This window comes from Gymnodraco acuticeps, unplaced genomic scaffold, assembly GCF_902827175.1.
Source record: "Gymnodraco acuticeps unplaced genomic scaffold, fGymAcu1.1, whole genome shotgun sequence".
Lineage (NCBI taxonomy): Eukaryota > Metazoa > Chordata > Actinopteri > Perciformes > Bathydraconidae > Gymnodraco > Gymnodraco acuticeps.
In genome coordinates this window covers 1-21,609 of record NW_022990161.1, presented here as the reverse complement: position 1 = coordinate 21,609, position 21,609 = coordinate 1, and the positions used below count along the sequence as shown (strand labels likewise).

The 21,609-nt window shown below is 40.4% G+C and overlaps 1 protein-coding gene across 1 annotated transcript; it reads left to right on the top strand.

Annotated features, from left to right (window-relative positions):
• Positions 1-851: 851 nt before the first annotated feature.
• Positions 852-21,575, top strand: capn7 (calpain 7; the record flags this gene model as incomplete). Its single annotated transcript, XM_034217446.1, is given in 11 exon segments — positions 852-1,216; positions 1,887-1,995; positions 8,918-9,075; positions 13,668-13,735; positions 15,443-15,598; positions 15,600-15,677; positions 16,910-16,996; positions 19,547-19,673; positions 20,439-20,524; positions 21,216-21,309; positions 21,429-21,575. Coding segments are annotated over 11 exon segments (1,212 nt in total), but the record flags the coding sequence as incomplete, so codon positions are not given.
• Positions 21,576-21,609: the final 34 nt, after the last annotated feature.

Sequence of the window (21,609 nt, the reverse complement as noted above, 5' to 3'; positions counted from 1 at the left end):
CACGTACTTACAGCCAATCAGCTCTGAATTATGTGAGATGACGTATGGTGGGGATGGCAGCACTATGCCCCTATGGTCATTATTTTTTTGCCACACACATTAAATAGGACAATACTCTGAGCATGCGCAGTGTAGTTTTTACAGTCACCATTGACTTAAACAGGGAGAGGGAGGGGCAGGATCGGGTTTTGTCCCACATGGCTCTAAACAGCTCAATAGGCACACACTGTAGACACTAATTAGAAGAACACAGACTAAAACAGCAATGTACAGACGAATCAGATGAATAAACATGATCTTAAAATATATTTTATATATTTTTTGCATTTTTTTGTAATCATTACTTTTAATACTTTCTGCTGACACTAGGTGGGGCTGTGCCCCACCTGCCCCTAATGTCCAGTCGCCACTGCTAGGGTGGTTAAGTCTTGTATCCGGAGAACGTTTTGTGTTTGAGGTATTCATTCCTCCATATCTTTCTAACCTAAACGAACTGTTTCGATAAGATATTTGTATCGCTTATCAAATGTTCTATAAAGTGGAAACACTGTACAGATCTTTGGCTAAAGTTGGCCCTGCTGTTAAAATGTAACTGTTCAATAACATTGTCATACACCGAAGACAGGTGTTTACGGAAGACAGGAGAAATTGTCTGTGATTGGTTGATCGTTTATTTTGTATTATATTTTTAATTTTATTATGCCTATACTTTATTCCACCTTTTAAATATTGAAATGCCTAAACACTCTGCTGCTGTAACACAATAATTTCCCAATTTTGGATCAAAAAGTATCTACCTTATTTCCTACTCACGTGAATAGAACACACTCCAATGTGCGCATGCGCGAATCGTGTCTCCCGGAAACAACATGGTTGTTTTGGTATCGGCTAGTAAAACAGTCATCTGTCAAAAGGTACAACAACACATAAACTAGCCAGCTTTCACCCCTGGATTAACCTCGCTCGTCAGGATAACCATCACTATGTTCTCTCCGAGTTGATGAAACGAACTGTGTTTCGAGGAAAGGACAGATATTTGGTTATTTTTGGTGAATGAAAGCTAGCTGACGTTAGCAGTTAGCTAGCTTGTCACTTTGTCAACACTTAGTTCAATATGGACTGCACGGCGCTGGAGATCGATGCTTTCAAATTTGCCAAAACAGCTGTCACCTATGACCAGAGTGGCAAATACAATGAGGCTGTATTCTATTATAAGGTAAGTGGAAATACGTTTCAACCTGACAGATAGGTAGCTGCCAAAGTTAGCACTTAGCTCACCTTGCTACAGGTAAACTTTTACTTTGACTTCCATTATTTAGCTTGTCTCTTCAGGCTGTGCTTGATCTTCTGTTAACAATAACAAGGAACTTTCATTTGTACAAAGCGTTGGGACTGTCACTGTATCATTCCTTTATACTGCCACTTTGCCTTATAAAATATAACTTTATGAATATATATATATATATATATATGCTTTATGAAAAAGAAAACAGATAACAAATGGGAATATGTATTACGTGAATAATGTAGCTTTTCACCTAGTTTCCTTACCTCAATTCATGATAAAGCTTATAAACTGCTACTAAATAATAATACCTAAATGTTGTCTCGTATTCTATAACAACTTTTACTAACTGGGGACAATAAAACGGAATTTTGGTTGAATATTTTATTTATTTTAGTTGAACATTTTGCAATTTTTATCCATCACACATATTTATTATTTTAACCTCTGAATTATTTCATGTTGTAGATTCAAATGTGTTGCTTGCATGACACATCATTTTGAATCCTTATTGTAGGGGGTTTTAAAGGCCAAAGACTGCTTAATTAATGTTCATTTGACAATTAATAACTTGGTCCGTCTGGGATTTGTTTTGCTCCAGGAGGCAGCCCAGGCCCTGATATATTCTGGGATGGCCGGGTCCAAACTGGAGGGGATCCAGGTCAAAGTGAACGAGTATTTAGATCGAGTCCAAGCCCTCCACAATGCAGGTAAACTCACCGGACGAAACACTCGGGGTCCACTGTTTTATTCCGATGTGCATAGTTGTTGTCATAAGAGTGAATATAAGACAGATTGTAGGTCTAAGATTTGCACAGGACACACATTTTACTATATGTTTTCTTACTTAACTGTGACAGAAATAATTGTTTTCTCTCACTCATCCATTATACACATGCATAGCAGATTCAGTTGATATTTCTATAATTCGTTTATAGCTCAACGATGCATTTTGGTTAATATTTCACATACATTAAAGTATTGCACAACATTGGCTTTATACACAAATGCTGTGTCCCAGTCTGACAGATCAACATTCCCCAAAGCTCTGATTATTTTAATGTTTTTAACGCTGTTTCTACTTCTACTAAGCAATAACTTGTTTAACTGGTTTGCAGGAACATTGGCGCTTTCTTTGTCATTGGACTTACACTCATCATCAGCATGTTGTTGATACTGGATATTAATGTGCATGCTTGCAAAACTAGATACAAAGATAAACAGCATAATTGTTTTTACACGATACATGCTTTTAGTAACACAGAAGACCAACAGATAGTCAACATGGACATCATGGAAGAATGAGTGCGTGCGTGCGTGTAGACATGGGTGTGACCACTGTCTGTGGGAGTGTCGTGTTTGCAGGCACTTGTCCCAGCAGCTCTGAATAGGCCTGACGCTGATTTCTTTTCTAATTGTTATAACCTTTCTAACAATTTTTAAAGTTTTAATTCTTTATCCCGGCAGTAATGTCAAATATACATTTTTCCTATTATGGTTTCCTGATTTGGTTTCAGGAAGTAGCTTTAGTTCAATCTGAGCCTTACTTTTTAAAGGAGCCCATTGTATGCTGATGATCAGGTGTATATCAGTATGTAGTGTCTCTACTTTAAAGAGTCCTCTCCTGCTGATGTCCAGGTGTATATCAGTATGTAGTGTCTCTACTTTAAAGAGTCCTCTCCTGCTGATGTTCAGGTGTATATCAGTATGTAGTGTCTCTACTTTAAAGAGTCCTCTCCTGCTGATGTTCAGGTGTATATCAGTATGTAGTGTCTCTACTTTAAAGAGTCCTCTCCTGCTGATGTCCAGGTGTATATCAGTATGTAGTGTCTCTCCTTTAAAGAGTCCTCTCCTGCTGATGTTCAGGTGTATATCAGTATGTAGTGCCTCTACTTTAAAGAGTCCTCTCCTGCTGATGTTCAGGTGTATATCAGTATGTAGTGTCTCTACTTTAAAGAGTCCTCTCCTGCTGATGTTCAGGTGTATATCAGTATGTAGTGTCTCTACTTTAAAGAGTCCTCTCCTGCTGATGTCCAGGTGTATATCAGTATGTAGTGTCTCTCCTTTAAAGAGTCCTCTCCTGCTGATGTTCAGGTGTATATCAGTATGTAGTGTCTCTACTTTAAAGAGTCCTCTCCTGCTGATGTTCAGGTGTATATCAGTATGTAGTGTCTCTACTTTAAAGAGTGCTCTCCTGCTGATGTTCAGGTGTATATCAGTATGTAGTGCCTCTACTTTAAAGAGTCCTCTCCTGCTGATGTTCAGGTGTATATCAGTATGTAGTGTCTCTACTTTAAAGAGTCCTCTCCTGCTGATGTCCAGGTGTATATCAGTATGTAGTGCCTCTACTTTAAAGAGTCCTCTCCTGCTGAGGTTCAGGTGTATATCAGTATGTAGTGTCTCTACTTTAAAGAGTCCTCTCCTGCTGATGTTCAGGTGTATATCAGTATGTAGTGTCTCTACTTTAAAGAGTCCTCTCCTGCTGATGATCAGGTGTATATCAGTATGTAGTGTCTCTACTTTAAAGAGTCCTCTCCTGTTGATGTTCAGGTGTGTATCAGTATGTAGTGTCTCTACTTTAAAGAGTCCTCTCCTGCTGATGTTCAGGTGTATATCAGTATGTAGTGTCTCTACTTTAAAGAGTCCTCTCCTGCTGATGATCAGGTGTATATCAGTATGTAGTGTCTCTACTTTAAAGAGTCCTCTCCTGCTGATGTTCAGGTGTATATCAGTATGTAGTGTCTCTACTTTAAAGAGTCCTCTCCTGCTGATGTTCAGGTGTATATCAGTATGTAGTGTCTCTACTTTAAAGAGTCCTCTCCTGCTGATGTTCAGGTGTATATCAGTATGTAGTGTCTCTACTTTAAAGAGTCCTCTTCTGCTGATGTTCAGGTGTATATCAGTATGTAGTGTCTCTACTTTAAAGAGTCCTCTCCGGCTGATGTTCAGGTGTATATCAGTATGTAGTATCTCTACTTTAAAGAGTCCTCTCCTGCTGATGATCAGGTGTATATCAGTATGTAGTGTCTCTACTTTAAAGAGTCCTCTCCTGCTGATGTTCAGGTGTATATCAGTATGTAGTGTCTCTACTTTAAAGAGTCCTCTCCTGCTGATGTTCAGGTGTATATCAGTATGTAGTGTCTCTACTTTAAAGAGTCCTCTCCTGCTGATGTTCAGGTGTATTTCAGTATGTAGTGTCTCTACTTTAAAGAGTCCTCTCCTGCTGATGTTCAGGTGTATATCAGTATGTAGTGTCTCTACTTTAAAGAGTCCTCTCCTGCTGATGTTCAGGTGTATATCAGTATGTAGTATTTCTACTTTAAAGAGTCCTCTCCTGCTGATGATCAGGTGTATATCAGTGTGTAGTGTCTCTACTTTAAAGAGTCCTCTCCTGCTGATGTTCAGGTGTATATCAGTGTGTAGTGTCTCTACTTTAAAGAGTCCTCTCCTGCTGATGTTCAGGTGTATATCAGTATGTAGTATTTCTACTTTAAAGAGTCCTCTCCTGCTGATGATCAGGTGTATATCAGTATGTAGTGTCTCTACTTTAAAGAGTCCTCTCCTGCTGATGTTCAGGTGTATATCAGTGTGTAGTGTCTCTACTTTAAAGAGTCCTCTCCTGCTGATGTTCAGGTGTATATCAGTATGTAGTGTCTCTACTTTAAAGAGTCCTCTCCTGCTGATGTTCAGGTGTATATCAGTATGTAGTGTCTCTACTTTAAAGAGTCCTCTCCTGCTGATGTTCAGGTGTATATCAGTATGTAGTGTCTCTACTTTAAAGAGTCCTCTCCTGCTGATGTTCAGGTGTATATCAGTATGTAGTGTCTCTACTTTAAAGAGTCCTCTCTTGATGATGTTCAGGTGTATATCAGTGTGTAGTGTCTCTACTTTAAAGAGTCCTCTCCTGCTGATGTTCAGGTGTATATCAGTATGTAGTGTCTCTACTTTAAAGAGTCCTCTCTTGATGATGTTCAGGTGTATATCAGTGTGTAGTGTCTCTACTTTAAAGAGTCCTCTCCTGCTGATGTTCAGGTGTATATCAGTATGTAGTGTCTCTACTTTAAAGAGTCCTCTCCTGCTGATGTTCAGGTGTATATCAGTATGTAGTGTCTCTACTTTAAAGAGTCCTCTCCTGATGATGTTCAGGTGTATATCAGTATGTAGTGTCTCTACTTTAAAGAGTCCTCTCCTGCTGATGTTCAGGTGTATATCAGTATGTAGTGTCTCTACTTTAAAGAGTCCTCTCATGCTGATGTTCAAGTGTATATCAGTACGTAGTGTCTCTACTTTAAAGAGTCCTCTCCTGCTGATGTTCAGGTGTATATCAGTATGTAGTGTCTCTACTTTAAAGAGTCCTCTCCTGCTGATGTTCAGGTTTATATCAGTATGTAGTGTCTCTACTTTAAAGAGTCCTCTCCTGCTGATGTTCAGGTGTATATCAGTATGTAGTGTCTCTACTTTAAAGAGTCCTCTCCTGCTGATGTTCAGGTGTATATCAGTATGTAGTGTCTCTACTTTAAAGAGTCCTCTCCTGCTGATGTTCAGGTGTATATCAGTATGTAGTGTCTCTACTTTAAAGAGTCCTCTCCTGCTGATGTTCAGGTTTATATCAGTATGTAGTGCCTCTACTTTAAAGAGTCCTCTCCTGCTGATGTTCAGGTGTATATCAGTATGTAGTGTCTCTACTTTAAAGAGTCCTCTCCTGCTGATGTTCAGGTGTATATCAGTATGTAGTGTCTCTACTTTAAAGAGTCCTCTCCTGCTGATGTTCAGGTTAATATCAGTATGTAGTGCCTCTACTTTAAAGAGTCCTCTCCTGCTGATGTTCAGGTGTATATCAGTATGTAGTGTCTCTACTTTAAAGAGTCCTCTCCTGCTGATGTTCAGGTGTATATCAGTATGTAGTGTCTCTACTTTAAAGAGTCCTCTCCTGCTGATGTTCAGGTTTATATCAGTATGTAGTGCCTCTACTTTAAAGAGTCCTCTCCTGCTGATGTTCAGGTGTATATCAGTATGTAGTGTCTCTACTTTAAAGAGTCCTCTCATGCTGATGTTCAAGTGTATATCAGTACGTAGTGTCTCTACTTTAAAGAGTCCTCTCCTGCTGATGTTCAGGTGTATATCAGTATGTAGTGTCTCTACTTTAAAGAGTCCTCTCCTGCTGATGTTCAGGTTTATATCAGTATGTAGTGTCTCTACTTTAAAGAGTCCTCTCCTGCTGATGTTCAGGTGTATATCAGTATGTAGTGTCTCTACTTTAAAGAGTCCTCTCCTGCTGATGTTCAGGTGTATATCAGTATGTAGTGCCTCTACTTTAAAGAGTCCTCTCCTGCTGATGTTCAGGTGTATATCAGTATGTAGTGTCTCTACTTTAAAGAGTCCTCTCCTGCTGATGTTCAGGTGTATATCAGTATGTAGTGTCTCTACTTTAAAGAGTCCTCTCCTGCTGATGTTCAGGTTTATATCAGTATGTAGTGCCTCTACTTTAAAGAGTCCTCTCCTGCTGATGTTCAGGTGTATATCAGTATGTAGTGTCTCTACTTTAAAGAGTCCTCTCCTGCTGATGTTCAGGTGTATATCAGTATGTAGTGTCTCTACTTTAAAGAGTCCTCTCCTGCTGATGTTCAGGTGTATATCAGTATGTAGTGTCTCTACTTTAAAGAGTCCTCTCCTGATGATGTTCAGGTGTATATCAGTATGTAGTGTCTCTACTTTAAAGAGTCCTCTCCTGCTGATGTTCAGGTGTATATCAGTATGTAGTGTCTCTACTTTAAAGAGTCCTCTCATGCTGATGTTCAAGTGTATATCAGTACGTAGTGTCTCTACTTTAAAGAGTCCTCTCCTGCTGATGTTCAGGTGTATATCAGTATGTAGTGTCTCTACTTTAAAGAGTCCTCTCCTGCTGATGTTCAGGTTTATATCAGTATGTAGTGTCTCTACTTTAAAGAGTCCTCTCCTGCTGATGTTCAGGTGTATATCAGTATGTAGTGTCTCTACTTTAAAGAGTCCTCTCCTGCTGATGTTCAGGTGTATATCAGTATGTAGTGTCTCTACTTTAAAGAGTCCTCTCCTGCTGATGTTCAGGTGTATATCAGTATGTAGTGTCTCTACTTTAAAGAGTCCTCTCCTGCTGATGTTCAGGTTTATATCAGTATGTAGTGCCTCTACTTTAAAGAGTCCTCTCCTGCTGATGTTCAGGTGTATATCAGTATGTAGTGTCTCTACTTTAAAGAGTCCTCTCCTGCTGATGTTCAGGTGTATATCAGTATGTAGTGTCTCTACTTTAAAGAGTCCTCTCCTGCTGATGTTCAGGTTTATATCAGTATGTAGTGCCTCTACTTTAAAGAGTCCTCTCCTGCTGATGTTCAGGTGTATATCAGTATGTAGTGTCTCTACTTTAAAGAGTCCTCTCCTGCTGATGTTCAGGTGTATATCAGTATGTAGTGTCTCTACTTTAAAGAGTCCTCTCCTGCTGATGTTCAGGTTTATATCAGTATGTAGTGCCTCTACTTTAAAGAGTCCTCTCCTGCTGATGTTCAGGTGTATATCAGTATGTAGTGTCTCTACTTTAAAGAGTCCTCTCATGCTGATGTTCAAGTGTATATCAGTACGTAGTGTCTCTACTTTAAAGAGTCCTCTCCTGCTGATGTTCAGGTGTATATCAGTATGTAGTGTCTCTACTTTAAAGAGTCCTCTCCTGCTGATGTTCAGGTTTATATCAGTATGTAGTGTCTCTACTTTAAAGAGTCCTCTCCTGCTGATGTTCAGGTGTATATCAGTATGTAGTGTCTCTACTTTAAAGAGTCCTCTCCTGCTGATGTTCAGGTGTATATCAGTATGTAGTGCCTCTACTTTAAAGAGTCCTCTCCTGCTGATGTTCAGGTGTATATCAGTATGTAGTGTCTCTACTTTAAAGAGTCCTCTCCTGCTGATGTTCAGGTGTATATCAGTATGTAGTGTCTCTACTTTAAAGAGTCCTCTCCTGCTGATGTTCAGGTTTATATCAGTATGTAGTGCCTCTACTTTAAAGAGTCCTCTCCTGCTGATGTTCAGGTGTATATCAGTATGTAGTGTCTCTACTTTAAAGAGTCCTCTCCTGCTGATGTTCAGGTGTATATCAGTATGTAGTGTCTCTACTGTCTCCATGCTTTAATGTTCAAAAAGCTCTTTAATGTTCTCATACTGTCTGTGCTGCAGCACCTCTTTTCACCCTCTGTCTGAAGCCAGAGCCCAGTCTGCTCTGATTGGTTAGCTGGCCGGCTCTGTTTTGATTGGTTAACTGTTTAGAGACGTCCCAATTCTAACCCTATCACATACAATGTGGAGGAAGCTTTGTGATTTTACTCTTTGCAGACCATTTACATGAACCAAACCCTATAAATATAACTCACTACAGGAAAGAGAAGACCACAAAAAACACAATAGGGCTTCTTTAAACAAAATCAGTCTACCCTCTTAGATAATAAACAACAATTAAAGATAATAAAATATCAGAAACAACCTCACAATGTCACACAATCCAGTTCAACACGAGCACAAAATGACCGTAGAGTTGAATCAACACCTCTCTGAAGGAAGGATTGTGTATTTTTTACGTCCTAACCACTCCATCTCTTTGACCTTTGACCCCAGTCCAGGCCCAGAAGAGCGACCCGCTGAAGTCCCGGCAGCATTTGGACCTGGAGCGCGCTCACTTCCTGGTCACTCAGGCCTTCGAGGAAGACGAGAAGGGGAACGATGATGAAGCCGTGGAGCTGTACACTCAGGCTGTGGAGCTGTGCATTAACACGGTATCTCTCTCAACATGTGTCCCCTCTTCTTCATGTCTCTTCTACATCAACATGTGTCCCCTCTTCTGCATGTCTCTTCTACATCAACATGTGTCCCCTCTTCTTCATGTCTCTTCTACATCAACATGTGTCCCCTCTTCTTCATGTCTCTTCTACATCAACATGTGTCCCCTCTTCTTCATGTCTCTTCTACATCAACATGTGTCCCCTCTTCTGCATGTCTCTTCTTCATCAACATGTGTCCCCTCTTCTTCATGTCTCTTCTACATCAACATGTGTCCCCTCTTCTTCATGTCTCTTCTCCATCAACATGTGTCCCCTCTTCTCCATGTCTCTTCTACATCAACATGTGTCCCCTCTTCTCCATGTCTCTTCTACATCCACATGTGTCCCCTCTTCTTCATGTCTCTTCTACATCAACATGTGTCCCCTCTTCCCCATGTCTCTTCTACATCAACATGTGTCCCCTCTTCTCCATGTCTCTTCTACATCAACATGTGTCCCCTCTTCTTCATGTCTCTTCTACATCAACATGTGTCCCTTCTTCTTCATGTCTCTTCTACATCAACATGTGTCCCCTCTTCTTCATGTCTCTTCTACATCAACATGTGTCCCTTCTTCTTCATGTCTCTTCTACATCAACATGTGTCCCCTCTTCTTCATGTCTCTTCTATATCAACATGTGTCCCCTCTTCTCCATGTCTCTTCTACATCAACATGTGTCCCCTCTTCTTCATGTCTCTTCTACATCAACATGTGTCCCCTCTTCTCCATGTCTCTTCTTCATCAACATGTGTCCCCTCTTCTTCATGTCTCTTCTACATCAACATGTGTCCCCTCTTCTTCATGTATCTTCTACATCAACATGTGTCCCCTCTTCTTCATGTCTCTTCTACATCAACATGTGTCCCCTCTTCTTCATGTCTCTTCTACATCAACATGTGTCCCCTCTTCTTCATGTCTCTTCTACATCAACATGTGTCCCCTCTTCTTCATGTCTCTTCTACATCAACATGTGTCCCCTCTTCTCCATGTCTCTTCTTCATCAACATGTGTCCCCTCTTCTTCATGTCTCTTCTACATCAACATGTGTCCCCTCTTCTTCATGTCTCTTCTACATCAACATGTGTCCCCTCTTCTTCATGTCTCTTCTTCATCAACATGTGTCCCCTCTGTGGAAAGAGACTCTGAAAGTTTCAGGAACAAATATTTTCTCTCTTTTTGATCAATTTCTATAAAAACCTGTCTGAAAATGAGCTGATCAGATTTTGGACACTTTATGATGTCATAACGATGTGTTGTCTTGAGTAACCATTAGCCAATCAGCAACCAAGGTAACCCCCCCCCCCCCCCTTATCACCTGAATCTCCTCCTAGAGCACCATTGAGTTCTTTGTAACCAAATCTCTCTCAGAGGGGCGTGGGGAGGGGCTCCTTATTTTCATCTAAAGCAGGGGTGCCCAACCAGTCGATCGCGATCGACCGGTCGATCGCGGGGAGATTCCCAGTCGATCGCGAGATGTGTCTAAAAATAGATCAACAATATTCTGTTTTATCGTTAATGTCCTATAACATAATCTTCCTGTGCCAGAATAATGCACTTGAACGCATCAAAGCTTTGTGATTGGCCGGCGTGACCCCATGTGTCGGGCCGTGGCTGGTGAGCAGTGGGCAGTGTGCACTAGTTCGCTAACGTTGTCCGTGTCAACACCAGGAGTGACAGTCCGCACACACACAAGACCGCAATTATGGCAGAAGCAAAACATATATAATTTTCACTCCGAGTGGGAGGATGATTATTTTTGTATCTATTCCAATTCAAAGTGCATCTGTCTCATCTGCAATGCGAGCGTGGCTTTATCGAAGAAGGGTAATTTAGGAGCGGCATTTCAAAACAGTGCACAAACGCTACGAGACGGGAATTCACTCCTGATTCTGCCCTACGCTCCAAAAGGGGAGGGGCCTGAGAGCACAGCTAAATGCACAGCAGTCCATTTTCACCAGGCTCAACAACAAGAGCAAGGCTGCTACCATAGCATCTTATCGTGTCAGTCACGTTCTTGAGAAACACATGAAGTCTTTCAAAGACGGCGAAGTTGTGAAAGAAGCATTCCTGGAGGCTGCCGACGCGCTTTTGGGGACAGTAAAAATAACAGAAGCATTTCAACAGGTTTTTGATATAATAAAAACTCAAGTTAGATACCGTTATTAATCAGCTGTAAGTTTTAGTTTGTTTGAACTTATTCATTATAATTATTGTACAACATGGTATAAGAATGCAAACATTCAGATCTGTTCTGTTTAAATTGATTATAGTCTATCATCAATTCAGGTTAAGAAACTAGTGTTGCTTGCATCCTATTTTAAAGGCATTTATTTTTATAATCTACTAAAATGCAACAAAAAAAGGGTTTGATTCTATTAATGTTGTCTTTTTTATTGCACTTTGGCAGCAGATTCCTGTGTAGCTTCAGATCTGAGTTGTCTTATTAGTAAGCCTAATTTTTACTTTTGTAGCAACACTATTTTTATATAATGTCAAAGAAAGGGTTCAGTCTTTTCTTGTTTCCCTGTGTCATATGTGGCAGCACTGTTCAATGTTTCTTGAAAACATTACCCACTGTAGTATGTGACGTGTGAATAAACTCCAACTCTGTATCAACAACATTGTTGTGTAACTTCAGTTAAATACTTGTATGTGTGTAGATTAGAAAGAGGTAAGATAAAGGATCTGCAGTATTTTATGAAGTATTAATCGTACAAAGGTCAGTTTTATACAAGTAGAAGTGTGTATTTACCTGGTAGTTTACCTGGTCAGTAATGGCTACGCCTCTCTATTTGGACTGGTAGATCTCAGCAGACTGGCAACTTTAAAAGTAGCTCTCGGTTCAAAAAAGGTTGGGCACCCCTGATCTAAAGTAACAAACAGAGAATCAGCACTTTGGAAACAGGGCTGAAACAGAGGGGATTATGGGTAATGCTGCAATGATCTGTTTGGTGTTTCAGCCAATCAGAGACAGGCTCTGGATATATCTGAGACCTGTGATATATTGATGAAAAACAATATTATAGGAGACCTTTAATCAGACATTTCTAACTCGTTTTCTTTCCTTTATCTTTGTGTTACTTACAGTTTGAAGAGTTGCTCCGATGGTTTGGATGATATTACTTGATGGGTTTGCTCAAAATAAAATAACAAAATATGCCTTTACAATAGTCACAATTCAAATAAAATAACAACTCTTTCTTGTCAAGGCTTATATAACTTAATAACTTAAAGGGTAATTGAACTGTTAAAAACTGTTCCTCGACAGCCTCTTTCTAACAAGTTGCCCATCACTGTCACTTTAGAGGAGGCGCCGTGGGAATAGACCTATCGCTAAGCCACGCCCCCTTTGAAAACTCGGACAAACAAAGCCGACCGTGAATGACTCTTGACAATGGCCGCGGGGGGAGTTCAAGTTAAAATAACATTAAAATAGAAGCAAGAGCTAATAAAAGCAAAAGCAGATGAAAGTTAACAGTTAAAAGCAAGAGTAAAAAGGTAGCCATGTATTTCTTTATATAAAATATCTAATCTTGTTGCCTGTCGTATGTAGTAGTGACTGTTGTGTAACCATTGAAATGATAATATGATGTTGAATGTTAGCAGTGGTGGTCACTACATTAAATCTATAACTATAACTGTCCTTGTTGGTCATCATTTTCACTGTTATGCACCTGGCTGACTGTAGCGTTACCTTTTTTTGGGTGAGGGTCTGTGTCTTTTCGGAGCAGCACACACGAGAGCCCGGATGGGATCTGATATTCCAGAGTTGGCTTCCCATCTCTGAAGTGCTTTGAGGTGAAAAGACAGTTAGCAAAAGTTAGCTAAAAACACCAGCTAACTAGCGAGGACGAAAAGTCAGACAGCAAACGTTGATGTTGATAACACTGTAGCTAGTTAGCTGGCTAACAAGTTGGCAGCTAACGTTAGCTAGCTGGGCTGGATATACGCTAGCTAGTTGGCAGTCAAAGTCAATCGTTAGCAAACTAATAGTTTGGTCTACGTTTCTAATACATACCGTCAAATATTATGTCTTTATGAATTGACCTTACCTTTGAGCAAACATAAGTGTCCTTGATAATTGTCACATTCAGTTGTGTATGTGGTTGACGACACAGCATAATCCACCGCTTGCATTTGTCGAGTTTTCTTTTGGGCTTCGGAAAAGGTACGAAATATACTCCTCCATCCAGTCTTTCAGGGTACCTGGTGTCCGAAATTACAGGTACCCCACGCACAGCGTTTCACCATCAGATATTAGCTAGATAATAAACATAGAAACTGAACTCTTCACAGTGGTTTCGATCACAGACGTCTGGTTTTGGTTTGATGCGCCCCACAAACGGCTTTTCTGGTGATGTCCGAGTTTTCTGTCAGGAGGGATTTTCGCTGTGATATGATTGGACAAATTCTATTTGGGGCGTGGTTTAGCGATAGGTCTATTGTAGTCTTTTATACTCTGGTTGACTACAGACGTCACAACTACGTGTCCTTTCTTATAAAAACAAAATACTGGCTCTAACAATCCCCTTCTTCTGTGTTTGTAGTCGAACGAGACCTCGGACCAGGCGCTGCAGATCAAACTGAAGCAGCTGGCTCGTCAAGCTTTAGAAAGGTAAAGCACTTCCTGTTTAAAGTCACCTGACATCACATCGCATATTTCACAGCCATCAAAGCGTTTCAGAAGCAGCGTGATTTACATTTTTCATGCACCCTTTTCTAGATTTTGTTTTCTCTTTTCTTTTGTTTTTCTATAGTTTTGTCTCTTAAGGATATTCTTCTTTTTCTCTTTTGTATTTACTTCATTGTAAACGGGACTCTCCAAGCCAAACGTTTCCCCTCAAAGACAGATGGGTCGGTTTTTAACACCCACACATTTGTTATTGTTATGCCACGTACCAGGTGTAACCCTCTTTACATTGATTGGATCGACAGCAGCACTTTACAGATAGACACGGGATGATACTTGCCTTGGGGGGGGGGGGGGTCGCCGGAGCTGTTAGATTAACATTAACATGCTTATTGTAGTTCTAAGTGCAATGCCTTGCTGGAGCATGTGTGTGGGCTGGACCTGTATTTTACAGGAAAGGGGTGAGCAGAGAGTCGAGTAGTTGTCGATTCTTGTTCTGTTTTCTGTGACTATCTGCCTCACCCTCTCAGACTTTGAGTTGCGCGCGCTACTAAAGAGTATGCTAAAGAGACGTGTTACCATGGAAACCAAACAATGGTGTAGCTGTATTAAAGTCAGAGTGGAAACAGTCGTGAGTAAATCTGATTTAGTCAGAAATCGGGAGAAATGCGGGAGAAATATGACCCCGGGAGGAAACCGGGAGAGGGCAATGAAATCGGGAGTCTCCCGCGAAAATCAGGAGGGTTGACAAGTATGCACGGGATACTTTTTGTTGTTCTAATAAAGTACTTTGAAAAGTACTTTGAATTGCCTTGTGTTGAAAAGTGCTATATAAATAAACTTGCCTTAATATTCCCATATTCCAAACAGTTTTTTCTTTTTGAATACTTTTTTTCTAATTATCAATATTACCATTATTTGTTTGAACAGTATTTATATTTTAAAACATTTATTACAGTTTTTTTTTTTGTATTACATTTTTTTTATTGATACATTTTTCTTTATGAATATGACCATTAAGTCTATAAACACTCAGAATTTGTGTTGACTGTATTCACTTTAAATCAAGTGATGTCATGTCAGTTGATGTCTTTCTTATATATTAACAAAAGCATGGTTGTCATTGTTTTTTTGTGTTTCTTTCAATGTCTTAAATCAATAACGACATACAAATAAACCTCTCTCTCTCTGTTCTGTCAGGGCGGAGGGTCTCAAACAATCCCAAGAATGTATAAGAAATAAACCAGATATTACTTTAACTACTTAGTATAATTGATTTGTGTATTATTTCTGTTTTTTTCCCTAGACTGAAAGTGACTTTATATTCCAGATTCAATTAAAACAATATAGTTGTAATCAATAGGTGCCTCCTTTATGACTCCTTTATGACTCCTTTATGCCTCCTTTATGACTCCTTTATGACTGTACTCGGGCCAGTGTCTCAGAGAGAGATCTTCCTACTTCTCTTTGGAGAACATTACTGTCATCTTAATGGAAACCCGAAGGACTTTATTCCTATCGAGGAGCCTTTAATGAATTTAATGAAAAATAAGAATATTTAAAAATTAACTGTATTCACTTTAAATTAAGTCATGTCAGTTTATTAACAAAAGCATTGGTGTTTTTTTGTGTTTCTTTCAATGTCTTAAATCAATAACGACATAAAAATGATCCTCTTCTCTGTTCTGTCAGGGCGGAGGGTCTCAAAGAGTCCCAGTCCAAACTCACTCCCACTCAGGACCGACCGGGCCCTCCTGGATCCAAACCCCCCCCCAGCAGCAGCTCCTCTTCTGGGGGTCCGGCCCGGCAGTTCTTCCCCCTCGGGCCGGACTTCAGCCTCCAGGAGCGTCCCGCAGCCGGTGAGGGCCGTGCAGAGCAGCGAGCCGTCGGGCCAGCGCTACAGCGGCGAGGAGATCGAGGTGCTCAGGTGAGCTAGAGCCGAGTACTCTCTGATACTGCTGCAGGAAGATTTAGATATTATTAGATATTATTACATCTAAAGGAGCCGAGCGGTTCTTAACACAGACCCACGCACGACAGGATGATTGAAGTATCAACTGTACAATTAAAGTTTTTATTTTCCAAAATTGTATTCATTTAGAAGGGATATGTAAGGGATAATGTGCAGCGAGGCGGTCATTATGGGTAAAAGAACACCCGACAGGCTCTGTCTGGACCGTTGCTCCGTGTTAAGGGTTTCTGCCCCGTTGCTGTCAAACTGTTGGTTGTTTTTTTTCAATCAGCCGGCCTTTAAATAGTTTCATAGCCCATAATGTCTCTCCAAATATATTAAAATGAATATTAAAATCCTCCATGTTGCTCTCAGACGGGAGACAACGGAAAACTAAAGTCAAGCAAACAATTCGAAAAGCAAACTGTAGGCAGTCCAATAAGTCCTTGACAGCAGTCTGTACTTCTGGATTAACAACGTGTCACGTGTTCTGAATTGACCAATCAGAATCGAGTATTCAACTAAGCCATGTAATAAAGAACATTAATCTACATGAGTGCTTGAGTTCATCACGTAAATGTGTTAGATTTAGAACAATCCTGTGAGCACACTTTAAGCACATTATAATAATGTGAAGGGGTTGTTGATCAGAGTTTGAAAGCTAAAGCGAATAAATGAGTTTTGAGAGATTTCTTGAGGGATTCAAGAGTGTTAAAAAGTGTATAAAGCACATCCGCCCAATTAAAAGCCCTTACATACAAGGGCCAGCGCTACAGCTGCCAGGAGATCGAGGTGCTCAGGTGAGCCGCGACACATCCGTCATTGCATTGTTTGACGAAGCGATCTCATAAATTGGTTTACTCACGGCCTCCTCCTCACGGCACCTTAGGAAGTCCGATCGATGTCTCCAAAGCAGAGCTGAAATCCACATGAATCCTGTGTTAGTCCCTCGAAGTCTAATCCACAGCTTGGGGAGTTTTTTGACTAAATGTCGTGGATCTCTGATACTGCTGCAGAAGGATTTAGATATTATTACATCTAAAGGTGTCTACCGGTTCTTAACATAGACCCACGCACGACAGGATGATTGAAGTATCTACTATACACTTATTATTTTCTAAAGTTGTATTTATATAAGAAGGGACGATGCACATTCATCTACAAGAGCATTTAAAAAAAAATCTAATATTCTCCTTCTTAATTTCCAGGAGTACGTCTACCATCAACGGCATCGCCTATGTTCCCTTCATGAGCGTCGACCTGAGGGAGCGGTTCGCCTTTCCGGTCCCTTTCTCGTGAGTTTCCTTCATTTCATATTTAATTTCCTATTTATTAAAGCTAATGTTTGTCGTTATATGCCATTCCACAAGCCAGTTAAGGATTGACGTAACATTCGTATTTATTTCCCTGAACAAACACCTGAAGCATTGAAGGAAAATGTAAAAAAATTCCTCATCCATTTTGATTAAAGTGACTCCTTATCTATCTTAGCACTGTTTAGTGCAAAACTCATTAAAGGGCAAATTATAAACCATAGTAGCTTTAATGAGAAGCACCTTAAATGGCATTATTGTGTAGATTTGTTATTTTATTGTCTCTTTACATACAGTTGGCATGGTCTCAATTTCAGACATAATAGCCGCTTTCACACCAAGTACTTTGCCGTATGTTAGTTCCCAGTAGTTGTTCCCCCCGAACTCTTCAGTCCCTGGAACTGTCTTAGTACAGATCGCATTCACACCGGAATAAGTTCCCTGAGGGAGGATTAGGCAAATGAAGCCGCTGACGTGACTTCTTCTTCTTCTGCTATGGGTTTACTGGCAGGCCGCAAACAACTTCACGGTGTATACTGCCACCCAAAGTCCCCGGCCGGAAGTCCCCGGAGTTGGGGAAGGCTTCGAGTAAATCACCAGAACGCCGACACCTCCTCATCTCCACCGCTCCCATGTTTTATTTTGTGTTGCCATACGTTATTCTCTCTCCGTTGGTGCGCGGGGCTAATGCTAATAATGCTAATAATGCTAATGCCAGCAAATACAATGGCGGCTTCACAAAACTTTTCAGAGTTTTACGAGGCGTGGTTTGCAATTCGGGGGGTGAAAAGGTTCGTAAAAAAAAGTTCTAGTTCCAGATGTTTTTGGTGTGAACGCAAAATCCCAGGAACTATCGGAACTATTCCTGGGAAAAGTACTCCGGTGTGAAAGCGCCAAATATAGAACACTATGTTGGTGATTTGAATGGCTGTTTATTGACGTAATGCTTCACTTGACACGAGGAAGAAGGTGAAATTGACCGTAAAAAAAGGGAAGGAGTTGTGTACTGATGCATGCATATTGGAGTCAGCGTGAATTCATACATTTGTAGGAATAACAGTGCATCTGTTTCATGAAACTGACAAGAGATGAAAGCCTAAAATGATCAAGAAAGGATTGTTTTTAAGTCTAGATGTGGTTTTTAAAGACTTTTACCACAAATTATTGGTGGACACAACACTACAGTACATATGAACTGAATTCAAAGGTTTTATTGTCATGTGCACAAAGCTACAGTGTAGAAATGCCAATGACATTCTTCTGACCTGAGCTCCTCCACCAATGCAACATATGTAATGGGCTGTCAAACGAATACATTTTTTAATCAGATTAATCACAGCTTAAAAATGTATTAATCAGATTAATTACCATTCTAACTATGTCCAAAATATGCCATTTCTTTATGTATATTGTTGTGGGAATGGAAAGATAAATGAAAGAAGGTGGATATATCCCATTTAACATACAGTATCTATGTTTATTATAACATTTTTCTCTGTGTCAAAATGAAAGACAGCCCACACACCTATCAATCATCAAACCGTGGGGTCTTAATTCATTACGTGTTGATTTCTATCAACGGGGGAGTACTTCAGGAAAGTCGACAGAGGGGGGGGGGGGGCTAGTGGAGTACTTTGTTGTGATCAGCTGTTTTAGCGCAGTTCTCCAGTGAAGGGGGGGAAGTCTCCCTACGCAGCCAGTTGGCGTAGTTTTGGCACAATTCCGTTGTACAGACCGACGTTAACAGCAGCCCTGTCTGTGCACACGGAGACCGACTCTGTCGTCCGGTGATCTAACCGCCTTCTGGAAAAGCTTCACAAGTACGTCGGTACGCAAATGCGTTTTGTGACACAAGTGACGGTACGCATTTCAGAGAGATTACGCACAAAACCTGCGTACCAGTTATGTGCACCCCTGTACTACAGCAAAAGTATTCTCCGTCGGGACTTCCCGCAACAACACCACGCCGTTATCTTGATTCTGATTGGCCAGAAGACATTATCAAAGATGTTCTATTGAGAAGACGATCACTACGTGACAAAGGTTTTCAAAACCGTTTCTAGTCTTCGGTATTTCCAGACAAGTGGCTACTGAAATCAATCTGACTAACCGCTGTCTGTGGAATTTACTCCGCGCGAGTTGGCAGACTTTATTTTTTTTAAATCATTTTTCATGGTGGGGCTAAGCCATTTATTGGTATGGGTGTAGCCTACCCCAGCCATACCCTGGCGCTGCCACTGGTGGCATGTATGGGGCGGGCCGTTCAGCACATGCGTTAAATGCGTTAAATATTTGAACGCAATTAATTCAAAAAATTAATTACCGCCGTTAACGCGATAATTTTGACAGCATAAAATACAAAAATACAAAATTAAAAGTAGTCCAAAAAGTCTATACATCATATATCAACAGAATATGAAATTAAATAATGTAAATTAAATATCAGCAGCTTTAGTCCTGGTGTGATGGATGGACACAAATCTGAATAATTAGTCAAAAGAACTCTTGTTTATTGTATTTTTTTCTTACCAGGGACAAATTAGGGAAACTGGCGCTGTCTCCCAAACAGAAAGCCATCTTCTCTCGCTGGGTGCGGCCAGACGAGCTCTGCAACAACCCGACCATGATCATGTCCGTGTCCAGCTTCAGCATCAAACAGGTCAGAGTCACGGCTGGAGATAGAGGACGCTGTTTTTTAAACACGTACAGTACACAATCCACCAAATGCTGCTCCTCCTTTTCCCTTTTAAATGTTCCCATAAGTGCAAAAAAACAACATATTCCATATTTCAAAGATATCTTTTGGGAAAGTTTGCAGTGAAAGGCTAGGATTTTTCATTTAATTTAGGTAATAAATGCGCTTATCTTGAGCAGAAATGTCCTGATATCCTGCAGCTTCAAATCATTTTTTGAGTTTATCTTATGTAAAGTACAATTCAAGACACAGAGTAGTTCACCACTTTCTGAAAACCTCACCATTCAGACCAGAACACAAATAAATCAATAAAAACAGGTACAAAATCAAATGGGATCAGATTTTTTCCAGCTGTAAATTATTGCATTTTATTCCACAGAGAGTGGGACACACCGTTTTTAAACCTATTTAGTAACAGTGTTTTCCTAAGGCAGGCCTTTGCATGTAAACTGTACGCATGTTGTTGTTGTTGTTGTTGTTCATGCAGCAGAGGGGCACAGCAAATCACAAATCAGGACCATCATGTGACCAAGTTAAAATAACAAATATACAGAATTAAAAAGGACATTTAGTGCTTCAAAATCCCAACACAGTTAAATATTTTACTTAGTTTTTTTATCTAACTCTATGTAGGGATGTTGTCATTATTCATAAGCAGCTCTATCCCTGTTACACACATGAAAAAGTGAACTTTAACCCGATAATGAACGTGACCCTCTTTTCGTGCAGACGGTGGTGTCCGACTGTTCCTTCGTGGCGTCGCTCGCCATCAGTGCTGCTTACGAGAGGCGCTACAACAAGAAACTCATCACCAGGTACGGCCTGTTGCCTCAGTGTTCGGACTTAAGACGGACTGTGTGTGCTCAGCAGCTACAGTGTAGATATGGCAATGACAAACTCCTCCAACAGTGCAACATGAATATATATAGAGGACATGGAACAAATGAAACAGATACAATAGTGCAAGAGAGTGTTTTGAGATGTGGTTGTACTGCTTTATTAAGGCAGACATGTCATGTTCTTAACTTGAAGTGCCAGTAGTGTGTGTTGTTTTGTTCTTAGTTTTAAATATGAATCCAAGTCAGACCACACAAAAACTGAAATATACAATTTTTTATGTTCCATCCCTACGGTGTTACAAACAAAAGGCTCTTGACACATTTCGTGTGCGTTACTGTTCATCATGAGACAGAAATGCATCAAAAGTTATTGGGAATATTTTGAAAGTTATTAGTGTGTTTGAGTCCTTAAAACTGCTACAGTAAGATAAGATAAGATAAGAGGTACTTTATTGATCCCAAATTGGGATATTTTTGTAATAGTGATGATACATTTTATTGCTATAGGTGCCTTTGAAAGCTCTGAAGGTCGCCGTACAAGATCCACACAAAAACAACAAAACATCTACATGTACATTCATTAAAACATCTCATCTGCAACAGATCCTTTATTATTATATTTGGAACCTTGAGCGCTGTGTATTTAATATCTGTGTGTGTGTTTCAGTGTCATCTACCCTCAGAACAGACGCGGGGAGCCGGAGTATAATCCCTGTGGGAAGTACATGGTGAAGCTTCACATCAACGGCGTCCCCAGGAAGGTAAAAACACTTCAGAGACAGGTTGTGTGTCTGAGACCTGTAATACACTGATGAAAAACAGTATAATCGGGGGCCTTTACGTCTTTATGATCATTTATTTAATTGTTCCCCTCCCGCAGGTGATCATAGACGACTTCCTGCCGGTGGACCGTAACGGGGAGCTGCTGTGCTCGTACTCCAGCAACAGGAACGAGCTGTGGGTGTCTCTGATAGAGAAAGCCTACATGAAGGTGATGGGAGGATACGACTTCCCCGGGTCCAACTCGGTGAGTGGAGGAGGAGGAGGAGGAGGAGGAGGAG